The 12,981-nt window shown below is 43.1% G+C and overlaps 1 protein-coding gene across 2 annotated transcripts in view; it reads right to left on the minus strand.

Moving 5' to 3' along the window:
• Positions 1-4,597: 4,597 nt before the first annotated feature.
• mettl21a (methyltransferase 21A, HSPA lysine) overlaps positions 4,598-12,981 on the minus strand; it is a 28,906-nt gene continuing 20,522 nt past the window's right edge. The window contains exon 4 of one of the 2 annotated variants that reach the window (XM_055638346.1): positions 4,598-6,265. In XM_055638346.1, coding sequence (XP_055494321.1) covers positions 6,255-6,265 — 11 coding nt within the window. In that variant the 3' untranslated portion in view covers positions 4,598-6,254. Of the gene's footprint in view, positions 6,266-7,141; positions 9,744-12,981 lie in introns of those variants that run through there. The other variant, XM_055638345.1, reaches the window with a different exon arrangement.

Raw genomic sequence — 12,981 nt, forward strand, 5'->3', positions numbered from 1 at the left:
CGAGTGCAAACTCTCCTAAACTCACAAATACGGTCGCCATAGTGGGACAGGCCCTTTTCTGTCTTTATTCAATAACACAGTTAAAATCTTACTTCTTTGAGACACAAGATTAAATTGTCAGTCCAGTCTAACCAGATGAAATGGCATCAGAGTAGATGGAGTGCTGCCTCAGAAACCATTGCTGAATGCTGAGCTGTCACTTCTTATTCACAGGATCTGCAGCCATTGAACTGTGACACACTGCCTCACAATTATTCTTATTGTTGTAAATGGTTTGACTGATTGGTTCTGCCACTCTGGTAGACTCCCAGCTCTGTCTCAATTACCTCATATGTGATAGGATTCCATAAGATTAAACACCTTAGGAATGCAGCAGATCAACTGAATTTTCAGCCACCGGCAACATTTAGACGCGGATCTGGCCCCGCGCGGCTGGAACGGCTGCGGGACTTTGCGAGCGCACACCGGGGGCTCCAACATCAAGACCCGGTGTTCTCGCCCAAAGCGGGGACAAAATCGCCAGCCGGGGGCTTTGACTTGAATGTGACTGCAGAAATGTTTTTTTGGCCTTCCTCACAGTTACTGATGGATGATCTCAATGTAATTTTGTGTTGTGGGTTAAATGTGTTTATTCAGAAACGGCATTTCGTTTGGACCCCCAGGGGTCCAAATGACAATTAAATTGACTCTTGACTCTCTTGATCTCTTTACACTCTTCTCCCCAAAGAAAAAAATTGAAAGTCTGAAATGCCTTCTGTGACTCACTACTCTTGATCTCAATCATTTTATTGTGAATTAAATATTTTATTCAAAGCGTGGTCCATTGATATCAAATCAGAAATACAATAGACAAAGCTGCTGCGAACCCTATTGTGCTAAATGACCACATAAACTGATTTAGTGTCGCTTGTTGGAGAGTTAAATACTGGAACTTCCCTTCTCTTTTAGAACTGCTATTGTGGATTCTTCACAATCACTTGAGAGGTCTCCGTCTAACAGCTCATTTAAAAAAACTCTGACAACCCCATCAATTTTACATGCTGTGCTCATATCTTTTACATGTGGCTTACATGGGTTTTTCCCCCCACCAATGACTTTAAGGAAATTTGAAAGTGAATGAATAAATGGCAAGAGATGAAAATAACTTAATAGGACAAGGCAGGATAAATAAAGTAATTTTGTATTCTAAATGAGTTCAGCACTTATCTTTAATTGTTTAGATTGAACATTTGCGAACAACCTTTGTTCTTATTAACAGATTTTTGCGTACAGTTTTCATCTATAGCTTTAAACAAAGTGGTGCTGGGAATGAAGAATAAGGGATTCAAATTAACAAGTGTTACAGTGGTAGTGTTTTCTAGTTAATTATTCTCATGAATCAATTAATTATATTAAACTATACACCCATGCCACCAAAATCTAATGGGTTGAAACTGCTAATGCAGTTGAATAATTAACAGTTGAGTGATTAGGTTTCTTGCTAAATGTAAATTTCAATTGTGGGTGACATGCAGTGTTTTGAAAAGTGTACGTGCCTTAGAAATTCAGTGTTTATGTTGATTGCAGAGGGAAGAGAATGGGTAATAGAAGTGTTTGTAACCATCACCCTTCATTGTCTTCTGTCATTTAAACTGGCAGTCACAGTATTCTGCACAAATTATTCAGACGTCTCACAAATGAAAACAAATGAAGTACCTGTAGTAAGGTTTAAAGACCAACTTGACTATTCCTTTATTATTAACTCCATCTCCACCTGGGTGATATTTTAAACTCAAATTGCTCATTTTGTTCATTTTTTTTCTCTTGTGAAGGTGTTAAGCAGCCAGGGGTCAGTTTCACCTGTGCCAAGCATTGACCACTTAACATGTTGTTTACCTGTCATGTTTGTGCCCAGCATTTATCAGGCCAAGGACATTGGTGTTGCAGTTACTTTGTCAGGGTGCTAAGCCCAACCATCTACAATTGCTTTATCAAGGGCATTAGACAATAGACGATAGACAATAGGTGCAGGATCAGGCCATTCGGCCCTTCGAGCCAGCACCGCCAATCAATGGGATCATGGCTGATCATCCTCAATCAGTACCTGCGGCCTACACCAACCTGAAGCCGCAGTCTCCGGTGGGGAAGCAACGATTCAGGACTTACCTGGACTTTATCTGGACTTTGCCTTGTCTGAACTTCTGGATGCCCGCAGCGGCGGCTGCGGAGGGTTGAGGTCTCGACCACGGGGGAAAATGGAGGAGGACTGGCCAAATTTTGTGCCTTCCACCACAGTGATGAATGCTGTGGTGGATGTTTGTGTTAAAACTTTTTATTGTGTTTTTGTGTGTTCTTTTTCATTGTACCGCTGCTGCAAAATTCATTTCGCTTGCACTTAGAAAACTGATATTGATATATTGATTGATATTCTAAAACTGTGGCCCCTGGTTCTGGACTCCCCCAACATCGGGATCATGTTTCCTGCCTCTAGGGTGTCCAAACACTTAACAATCTTATATGTTTCAATAATATTCCCTCGCATCCTTCTAAACTCCAGAGTGTACAAGCCCAGCCGCTCCATTCTCTCAGCTTATGACAGTCCCCCATCCCAGGAATGAACCTTGTAAACCTATGCTGCACTCCCTCAATAGCAAGAATGTCCTTCCTCAAATGAGGGGACCAAAACTGCACACACTACTCCAGGTGTGGTCTCACTAGGGCTCTGTACAACTTCAGAAGGACGTCTTTGCTCCTATACTCGACTCCTCTTGTTATAAAGGCCAACATGCCATTTGCTTCCGATTCAGATTCAGATTCAATTTTAATTGTCATTGTCATCCTTCACTGCCTGCTGTACCTGCATGCATTGATCCAACATAAGGATAGAAATGGGGATGTTCACTGACAATTTCTCAGACTAGTTACATTTGTGGCTCTTTGGGTAATTCAATAATCAATGGCCACATGCAGTATCATCTGGACAACATGCAGAATTCAGCAGACACAAAACAAGTCCAATGCCATCAGATAGCTATCTACCAAAAGATAGCTATCCACGACAATCCTTTTTTCTGAACCATGTGGGACATCCATACCCCATTAGTTCTTTCATTCAAAAATACAAAGCATTTTACATAATGTTGTGAGTTACTTCCCAGAAATTCTATCCAGGGCTCAAAATTAGCGGTTGCCCGGGTGCCACTGACCACTCAAAGCGCCGCCGGACAACCTAAACACCGAGTCATTTTGCCCGGCTTGGCAACCAGATACTGGTTTGTACCGAAGATAGACACAAAAATCTGGAGTAACTCTGCGGGTCAGGCAGGATCTCTGGAGAAAAGGAACACAACGTTTTGTGTCGGCCGTGACGGCTGTATTGCGTGGTAAAGATACTAGGTGCGGGGTGAGGAAGGGTCGGAGCGAATGAGGGGCCCCGAACAGCGCCGCCATCTCCTCCTCCTCCCGCCCTGATAGCGGCCGCTGCTTGCAAATGCGCTAACGAAGCTTTCAAAACAAACCCTCCCGCACGCCGAGGCCGGGAGGAGGGAGGGAGGGGGAGGCCTCGCGTGCGGGAGGGTTTGTTTTGAAAGCGCCGTTAGTGCATTTGCAAGCAGAGGCCCTTATCAGGGTGGGCGGGGTGCGGGAGGAGGAGGAGATGGAGCCGCTGTCGTGGCCGCTGCTGCCGCTGTTCAGGGCCCGTCATTCGCTCCGACCCTTCTGAAGCAGCTGCACCAAAGATACTATAGTTATGGGATCTTTGAGCTGCACCGCTCAGCCCCGCACCTTGCTGTTGGCTGGCGGAGGAGGGAGGCGGTAGCGAGGAGTTCCCAACGGCCAAGGCAGCGGGGCAATGCTGTCCAAGGAGCGCTGACCGTCCTTCCTCCATACCTCTCCCCCCTTCTCTCTCTCTCTCTTGTACGCCCCCTCCACTAACCCCCCCCCCCCCCCCCCTATCCTGGGACCCCTCCTCTCCATCCCGCACTGATCCCCATTCCTGCCTCTATTCAGTCCTCACTGACATCCCCTGTGCTCCAATCCCCATCTACCCCCCCCCCCCCCCATCTATTCTTCCTGCGCTTAGCACCCTATCCACCTCACATTGATTCTCCTGCACTGGTTCCTCAATTCACCCTGTATCTTACACTGGTTCCCCAATTCACCCTGTACTTACCCCTTTCCCAGCCATCCTGCACTTCTCCTCCATCCATCGCTGAATAATCCAACCACATTTTTGTTTGAAAGTGGAAAGAACTAATAGAAATAGCATTAATTGCAATGTGTAAAATGAGTTGAGCTACTGTCTTATAATTTTGCTGCATGTCATTGTGGGATATATCATGTCTTGATTGGTGAATATGTTTAGTTTGTGACTTTATTTGCAGCAGAAATAATATGTGAAAGCTTCATTGAGTATAATTCCGACTGGTAACTACGCACTTCGTCTGAGCACATTATCGCACACGTCATGCAAGTTGTCCTAAATGACCACCTAAACTGTCATTTGGCAACCTAAAAAGCTGCCTAGGTTGCCCAGCTGGCAACAGGGAAAAAAGTTAAGATAGAGCCCTGCTATCAGAAGTTTGACAGATAAATGGTGTACTGAGGTGCCTTTACCAGCTTGATGCTGGGTTGCCTAATAAAGAAGGACCTGGCTAAAGTTGATTGGAAAGGGACCCTAGCAGGAATGACGGTGAAGAGGCAATGGCAGGAGTTTCTGGGAGTAATTTGAAAGACAGAAGATAATTTCATCCCAAAGTGGAAGAAACTGAGGGGACAATGAGATGGTCGACAGATCCGACAATGTGGCTGACAAAGGAAGTCAAAGATAACATAAAAGTAAAAGAGAAAGCATATAATATTGCAAAGATTGATGGGAACATAGAGGATTGGGATGCTTTTAAATACTAACAGGAGGCAACCAAATAGGCAATATGGCGAGAAAAGATGAAATATGCAGGTAAGCTAGCTAGTAATATAAAAGAAGATACCAAACGATTCTTAAGATATATAAAGAGTAAAAGAGAGGCAAGAGTGGATGTTGGATCATTGGAAAATGACACTGGAGAAGTAGTAATAGAAACATATAAAAAATAGGTACAGGAGGCCATTTGGCCCTTTGAGCTAGTAATGCCATTCATTGTGATCATGACTGATCATCCACAATCAGTAACCCATGCCTGCTTCCTCCCCATATCCCTTGATTCTTCTAGCCCCTAGAGCTCTATCTAACTGTTTTAAATGTGTCCAGTGAATTGGCCTCTACTGCCTTCTGTGGCAGAGAATTCCACAAATTCACTACTCTCAAGGTGAAAACATTTTTTCCCCATCTCAGTTTCCCCTTTATTCTTAGACTGTGGCCACTGGTTCTGGACTCCCCCAACATTGGGAACATTTTTCTTGCATCCAACTTGACCAGTCCTTTTATAACTTTATATGTCTCTATAAGATTCCTTCTCAACCTTCTAAATTCCAGTGAATACAAGCCCAGTCTTTCCAATCTCTCCTCATATGACAGTCATGGGGAATAAAGAAATGGGGAATAAAGAAATGGCGGGCAAATTGAATAAGTTTTTTGCGTCAGTCTTCACAGCGGAAGACACAAGGAACATGCTAGAAATTCAAGACTCAAGGACAGAGGTTAGTGGAGTTGGTATTACTAAGGAGAAGGTGCTATTACTAAGGAGAAGGTCAGACCATATTTGGAGCATTGTGATCAGTTTTGGGCCCCATATCTGAGGAGGAATGTGCTGGCATTGGGGGGTCCAGACGAGGTTTACGAGAATGATCCCGGCATGATTGGGTTAAGGTATGATGAGTGTTTGATGACTCTGGACCTGTACTTGTAGTTCACAAAGATGATGGGTACCAAATAATGAAAGGCCTGGATAGAGTGGATATGGAGATGTTTACACCAGTGGAGAGTCTAGGACCAAAGGGCACAGCCTCAGAATAAGGACGTACCTTTAGAAAGATGAGAAATTTCTTCAGCCAGTGGGTGGTAAATCCTTGGAATTCATTGCCACAGACTGCTGTGGAGGCCAAGTCTTTGGGTATTTTAAAACTGAGATTGATAGGTTCTGGATTAGTAAAGGTGCCAATGGTTATGGGGAGAAGGCAGGAGAATGGGGTTGAGCGGGAATTATAAATTAGCCATGATTGAATGGTGGAGTAGACTTGATGGGCCGAATCGCCTGATTCTGCTCCTATGGCTTATGAATTTATGAACTTTGGCCCTGATTGGTGCTTGGAATGAATTGCTGGAAATACTCGGCAGGTCAGGCAGCATCTGTGGAGGAAGAGGCAGTGAATGTTTCAGGCATATGACCTTTCACCAGCCTGAAACATGAATTCTATTTCTACACAGAAATGTTGAACATTTTATTTTAGATTTCCAGTAACTGGAATATTCTGCTTTTGGATTTGTGTGACTTGGAAAGCAGGTTTGTTTTATTGTAAGACTTCTAGCTTAGTAGTCAGATGCATCCGATTTTGAAGAGATTACAGTGCAAGATGTTTCAAGGTGAAATGTGAAAACACACACCTCCAGAAGGGACAGTTTCTTCCCACCAGTTATCAGGCAACTGAATCATCCTACCACAACCAGAGAGCAGTGCTGAACTACTGTCTACCTGATTGGTGACCATCGGACTATCCATGATCGGACTTTGCTGGCTTGTACCTTGTATTAAATGTTATTCCCTTGTCATCCCTATAACACTGTAATGGCTCGATTGTAATAATGTAATTTCACTGTACTTTGGTACATGTGACAATAAACTGAACTGAGGTAATTATTCTGTACAGTGAACTACAATAATCTGGCATATAAAGTGTTTTTTGGAAATCCTAATGGTTCACCATCTGCCACACTCGTTACTCAGTACAGTGAGCCAGGGGTACTGAGCATAAGCGGTATGTATAACTGATTCCTGCATTGGCATCCACAACATCATGGCTCAATAACATGGGGTAGGTGTGCGGCCAAAACCAGACCACCAAATGCTTGTTTACTTTCTGCTTCCTCTAAACTGGCCAGCTACGGTGCAAAAATTACTTTTCTACAGTGTAACATATTTAAAGATGTGAAAACATTTTTGGGTATTAATAGAAGTAATAATGTGGAAAATCAGTTATTTAAAAAAAAATCCACATGGGCAGAATGTCATCTTAAAAACAATAGCTTCTTTATTACACTTCTCGCAGTTTCTTGGACACAAACACAGAGGTTGAGATCAAATTCTAAAAAGGTGACCCACTCTGGATCTAAAGAATTTAAGCATTATGAAATATATCTACATTTACATGTACATCATGATAAATAAGATATAGAGAAATAGAACGTTGCTTTAAATCAAAGTTGCTTCTGATCCATGATGGAACTTTGAGGCCTATTATCTCTATCTTGCCTCTCACACAAACACACATTCATATATATATATATAATAAGATATTTGTGCATGGTGTGTGTTAGAGCAATACAAGGGAAAATGCAGAAAAAGAGGGGGATGGGGAGGAAGGATGGGAGGGAAATGGGCCGAAACAGATAGATTAAGCAGTGAGGAAAACAATTAAAAAGAAAATTAACAAAATTACGAATTTGGTAGACGAGTTATATTACACACATATACTGTTCCCCCGCAACGCTGATTACAATGCGAGAGGCATAACGGAAGTTGAGTCGGGTTTCGCAAAGTGGCGGAGACTCCGCTCCGTTGCATACTACACGTCAGTCCATTGGATTTTGCAGGAGTGGTTTATCTTGCTCCACTCTATGATCTTTGCCTGACAGTACAGCACTCCTTTAGTACTACACTGGAGTTTATGGTCAAGTCCTCATAGGCTAGGTAATTATTAAGCTATTACAGAATTATAATAAGCATTTTTTTTTAAATAGACCCACATGGGTTGAACATCATTGTGAATACGATGTGTTTATAATTAGATTTCTCATTGAGAGTCCGTTGGACTCAAACACAATGATTGAGACTGGATTCTATAATGGTGATATGACACATTCTGGTTCTAAGAAAGAATGAGCAGAGCATTTAGTCAATAGCAAGTGGATGGAAGTGTTGGGGGTAGAGGTGAGGGTGGAGGTACAGAAATACCAACAAAATGATTAAGAAGGCCAACGTAATGTTGATTTTCCCTGAAAGAGGCTGAAACGCTCCAGAGGCATTGAGAGATGCGGCTCAAAAGTATGTCCAATAGCCCACTGAGTCCGTGACGACTATTTACCACCCATTTTCAATAATTCTACATTGATCCCTTTTTTTATTCTCCTCCCATCACATTAACAGCCCCCAGATTCTTCCACACGTACACACTAGTGGCAATTTACAGTGGCTGATTACCAACAGGTAATCTTTGGGGTGTGGGAGAAAATTCTTGTGGTCACAGGGAAAAAATTCAAACTCTGAACGGATAGCACCAGGAGTCAGGATTGAATTTGAGTCATTAACACTATGCGGCAGTGAGTCTACTAGTTTTACTGCCATGACCGCATCTCCCGCCCCAGTCAATTTATAATAGAAGGTAGATAAAAATGCTGGAGAAACTCAGCGGGTGAGGCAGCATTTATGGAGCGAAGGAAAAAGGCGACGTTTCGGGTCGAGGCCCTTCTTCAGACCAATTTATAAGAGAAGTCATTTTCAACTGTTCAGAGCTCTGGAATTTGAAAGAATATACTCTGGAATCAAAAGGGTTCAACTGCGAAGACATTGCAAAGACTAGTCTTGTAAATCTTTAAGTACAAAGGGTTAATGGATAATCTAATCAAGGCTTTTAAGGTGATTAAAGGATTTGATGAAGTGTTTGGAGAAGTTATTTCCTGTATTGGGGGTGGGAAGTTCATAACAAGGGCAAGGCCATTGAAGAATGAGTTTGGGATGTACTTCAAACAATGGATAGTGGTAATCAGGAATCCTTTCTTCCACAAAGCTGCTGAGCCAGGTGCCAATGGGATATTTGAACATTTTTCAAAAAGCAAGAAAAAAACCCTGCATATTCTGGAGTTGTGAAATAAAAACAAATTGTTGGAGAAACTCAGCAGATCAGGCAGCTTTATGTGGAGAGAGAAAGTAACAGTTCAGGTTCCAGGGCTTTTATCAAGACTAACAAAAGCCCTGAAATGTTTTCTTTGCATTGAAGTTATCTGACCTCCTATGTATCTCCAGCATTTTATGTCTTGCTCTGGTTTCTATTGGATGAAGGCATTTATAGGTAAAAATTGTAATGAGTAAATGTCAAAATGTAGATCTTAGCTCATTGAATAGCACAACAGGCTTGAGTTGTTGAATGGCTTCTTTTGCTATTCCTTTGTCGACCTGACCAGTAATCCTATACTACATAATGACTTCCATTTCCTTAGAGTTCTTCCTTCAACTTTGTTTTCTGTGCCTTGTAAATGTGAACATCTCTCTTGCTGTCGTAATGAACTCTCTCCACTGCAAAGTGACTTCCAAGCATCATCAGGAAGTCGTGGTCCCGTGCGTACCGTATGCGGCAGGACAGCAGGATTGTGGTCCGTTCAGAGCTGAGGTATTCCAGAGTCTCCAGCAAGGCTGGGAACGTCTCCTCCAAATAAACCACATCAGCCCCCAGGATAACGTCATAGCTGGCAGGCTCGAATTTGGAAAGGTTTACCCCCCAGGTCAGTTCCTTGACCCGCACCCTGCCTCGCAGGTCATCAGAGATGTTATCTTGCACATTAGACTCCAAGAACTGAAGCGCTACTTCCCTATCAGTGACTGTAACATCGGCACCTGGTTTCAGTCCAACAAGAAAACAAAACTGTGTTAAAACATGTAATTTTACAGTGATGGATGGAGGATTAAATACTTCTTTTACAACAAATAACTGTCAGCCTTCATTTGTATATCAGGCAAAATATGCAAGGTTGACACATAGACATTAAAAAAGTCAGAAATTTGTGGCAGAATCTGATCAAAGATGAAGTCAAGGACAGAGAGTGGAAGAAGCCTATGCCTGACTATAGAGTATGAGGGACTGCTGCAGAGTCAAGCATGTCAATATGCGTAGGACCTCTGGGTCATGCATGTGGGCATCAAGGCCAATATTTCTCCTCAGATCAACCACCAAAGCATCAATTCATGACTATGAATGGGATCTGCTGTCTATATGTTTGCTTGCTCCACTACCTACATTAGATTGGTTACACTTAATCACTGACAGTGATATAATTTTGGAGGATACCAAGATTGTTAACGGTCTGAGAAAAATACAAGCTTTTCTATTTTTAATTTTGAATTAGGAGCATGCTCATCATTTAAAAAGTCTTGGTTAGTCTGATAAGAACTAGGAATGGGGTAGACCATTAAGCCCTTTGAATCTGTTCTAACATTCTTCAAGAACATGGGTGATCTTTTCGCTCAAAGACATTATCCTGCACTATCTTCATATTCCTAATTTTTTTAAATATTTATAATGTACTCAATAAATGTCTCCATGACTCCTCCACATCAAACCTCACCCACCCTGGAGTACAAAGTTCTAAAAATTCACTACCCTACACATGAAGATTGTAACCTCGACAACAATGCTAAACTTTCATCTCCCCCACCTTCCTATACCTCTGCCTGGTAACCAGTTCATATTTAGCAGGTTGGGCAGCATCCAGGAAAAGAGAAGAAAAGCAAATGTTTCAAGCCTTTGATCTGTTCCCATGAAAGATCATTGACCTTAACCGTTAACTCAGTTTCCTTTTCTCCTGATGTAGTTTAATTCACTGAATACTTCCAGCATTTTTAAAGGTAGACAAAATTGCTGGAGAAACTCAGCGGGTGAGGCAGCATCTATGGAGCGAAGGAATAGGTGACGTTTCGGGTCGAGACCCTTCTTCAGACTGATGTCGGAGGGGGGGGGGGGGGGGGGAAAGAAGGAAGAGGCGGAGACAGTAGGATTGTGGGAGAGCTGGGAAGGGGAGGGGAAGGAGCGAGAAAGCAAGGACTACCTGAAATTGGAGAAGTCAATGTTCATACCACTGGGGTGCAAACTACCCAAGCAAAATATGAGGTGCTGTTCCTCCAATTTGCGGTGGGCCTCACTCTGGCCATGGAGGAGGCCCAGGACAGAAAGGTCGGATTTGGAATGGGAGGGGTAGTTGAAGTGCAGTGCCACTGGGAGATCAGGTTGGTTATTGCGAACTGAGTGGAGGTGTTGGGCAAAGCGATCGCTAACCCTGCGCTTGGTCTCAATAGACAATACACAATAGGTGCAAGTGTAGGCCATTCGGCCCTTTGAGCCAGCACTACCATTCAATGTGATCATGGCTGGTCATCCCCAATCAGTACTCCGTTCCTGCTTTCTCCCCATATCCCCTGTCTCCGCTTTCTTTAAGAGCCCTATCTAGCTCTCTCTTGAAAGTATCCAGAGAACCAGCCTCCACCGCCCTCTGAGGCAGAGAATTCCACAAACTCACAACTCTCTGTGTGAAAAGGTGTTTCCTCATCTCCGTTCTAAATAGCTTATCCCTTATTCTTAAACTGTGGCCCCTGGTTCTGGACTCCCCCAACATCAGGAGCATGTTTCCTGCCTCAAGCGTGTCCAAACCCTTAATAATCTTACTTAACATACATTTCAAAAAGATCCACTCTCATCCTTCTAAATTCCAGAGTTTACAATCCCAGCCGCTCCATTCTCTCAGCATATGACAGTCCTGCCATCCTGGGAATTAACCTTGTAAACTGACGCTGCACTCCCTCAATAGCAAGAATGTCCTTCCTCAAATTAGGGGGCCAAAACTGCACACAATATTCCAGGTGTGGTCTCACTAGGGCCCTGTACAACTGCAGAAGGACCTCTTTGCTCCTATACTCAATTCCTCCTGTTATGAAGGCCAACATGCCATTCGCTTTCGTCACTGCCTGCTGTATCTGCACTGCATGCTTACTTTCATTGACTGATGAACAAAGATCCCCAGATCCCGTTGTACTTCCCCTTTTCCCAACTTGACACGATTTAGATAATAATCTGCCTTCCTGTTTTTGCTACCAAAGTGGATAACCTCACATTTATCCACGTTAAACTGCATCTGCCCACTCACCCAACCTGTCCAAGTCACCCTGCATTCTCACAGCATCCTCCTCACAGTTCACACTGCCACCCAGCTTTGTGTCATCTGCAAATTTGCTAATGTTACTTTAAATCCCTTCATCTAAATCATTGATGTATATTGTAAATAGCTGCGGTCCCAGCACCGAGCCTTGCGGTACCCCACTAGTCACTGCCTGCCATTCTGAAAGGGACCAGTTAATCCCTACACTTTGTTACCTGTCTGTCAACCAATTTTCTATCCAAGTCAGTACCCTATCCCCAATACCATGTGGCCTAATTTTGCCCACTAATCTCTTATGTGGGACCTTATCAAATGCCAAATCAAATGTGGGACCTTTACAAATCGCCGATGTAGAGCAGTTTACTCCAGTCTACTCCAGCATTTGTAATGTATTTCTAATGTCCAGGACCAGCAGTAATGAAAATAAAAAACCCACACTCCCTCAACTCTCCAACTCATCACCCAACTCCATTGGTTTTGTTAAATATTACTCAAATTGCAACATAAATGAGAATGGAACAACCATTCTATGAATTTATCGATTCCTTTATGAAATACAAACTAGTTTCAATAATGTGGACGTACAAATGTCTACTACAAATCCACTGACTCCCACAGTTACCTTGACTACGCCTCCTCCCATCCCTTACTCTAAATTTCTCAGTCTCTACCACATTTCTCCCAAGATAAGGCTTTCCGTGCTAGTACATTTGAGATGTCTTCTCTCTTCAGTGAATGTAGTTCCCCCTGCTGTTGTGGATAAAGCCCTCACCTGTGTCTCCTCAGTGCCCCATAGTTCAGCTCTCTTCCTCCCTATCTCTTCGATGGAACAAGGATAGCGTTCCCCTGATCCTCACCCTTCTCACCTGTCTCCGTATCCAACACATCATTCACTGACATTTTCACCACCTTCAATGTGATCCCAC

Source organism: Leucoraja erinacea, chromosome 7 (assembly GCF_028641065.1).
Source record: "Leucoraja erinacea ecotype New England chromosome 7, Leri_hhj_1, whole genome shotgun sequence".
Taxonomy (NCBI): Eukaryota; Metazoa; Chordata; class Chondrichthyes; order Rajiformes; family Rajidae; genus Leucoraja; species Leucoraja erinaceus.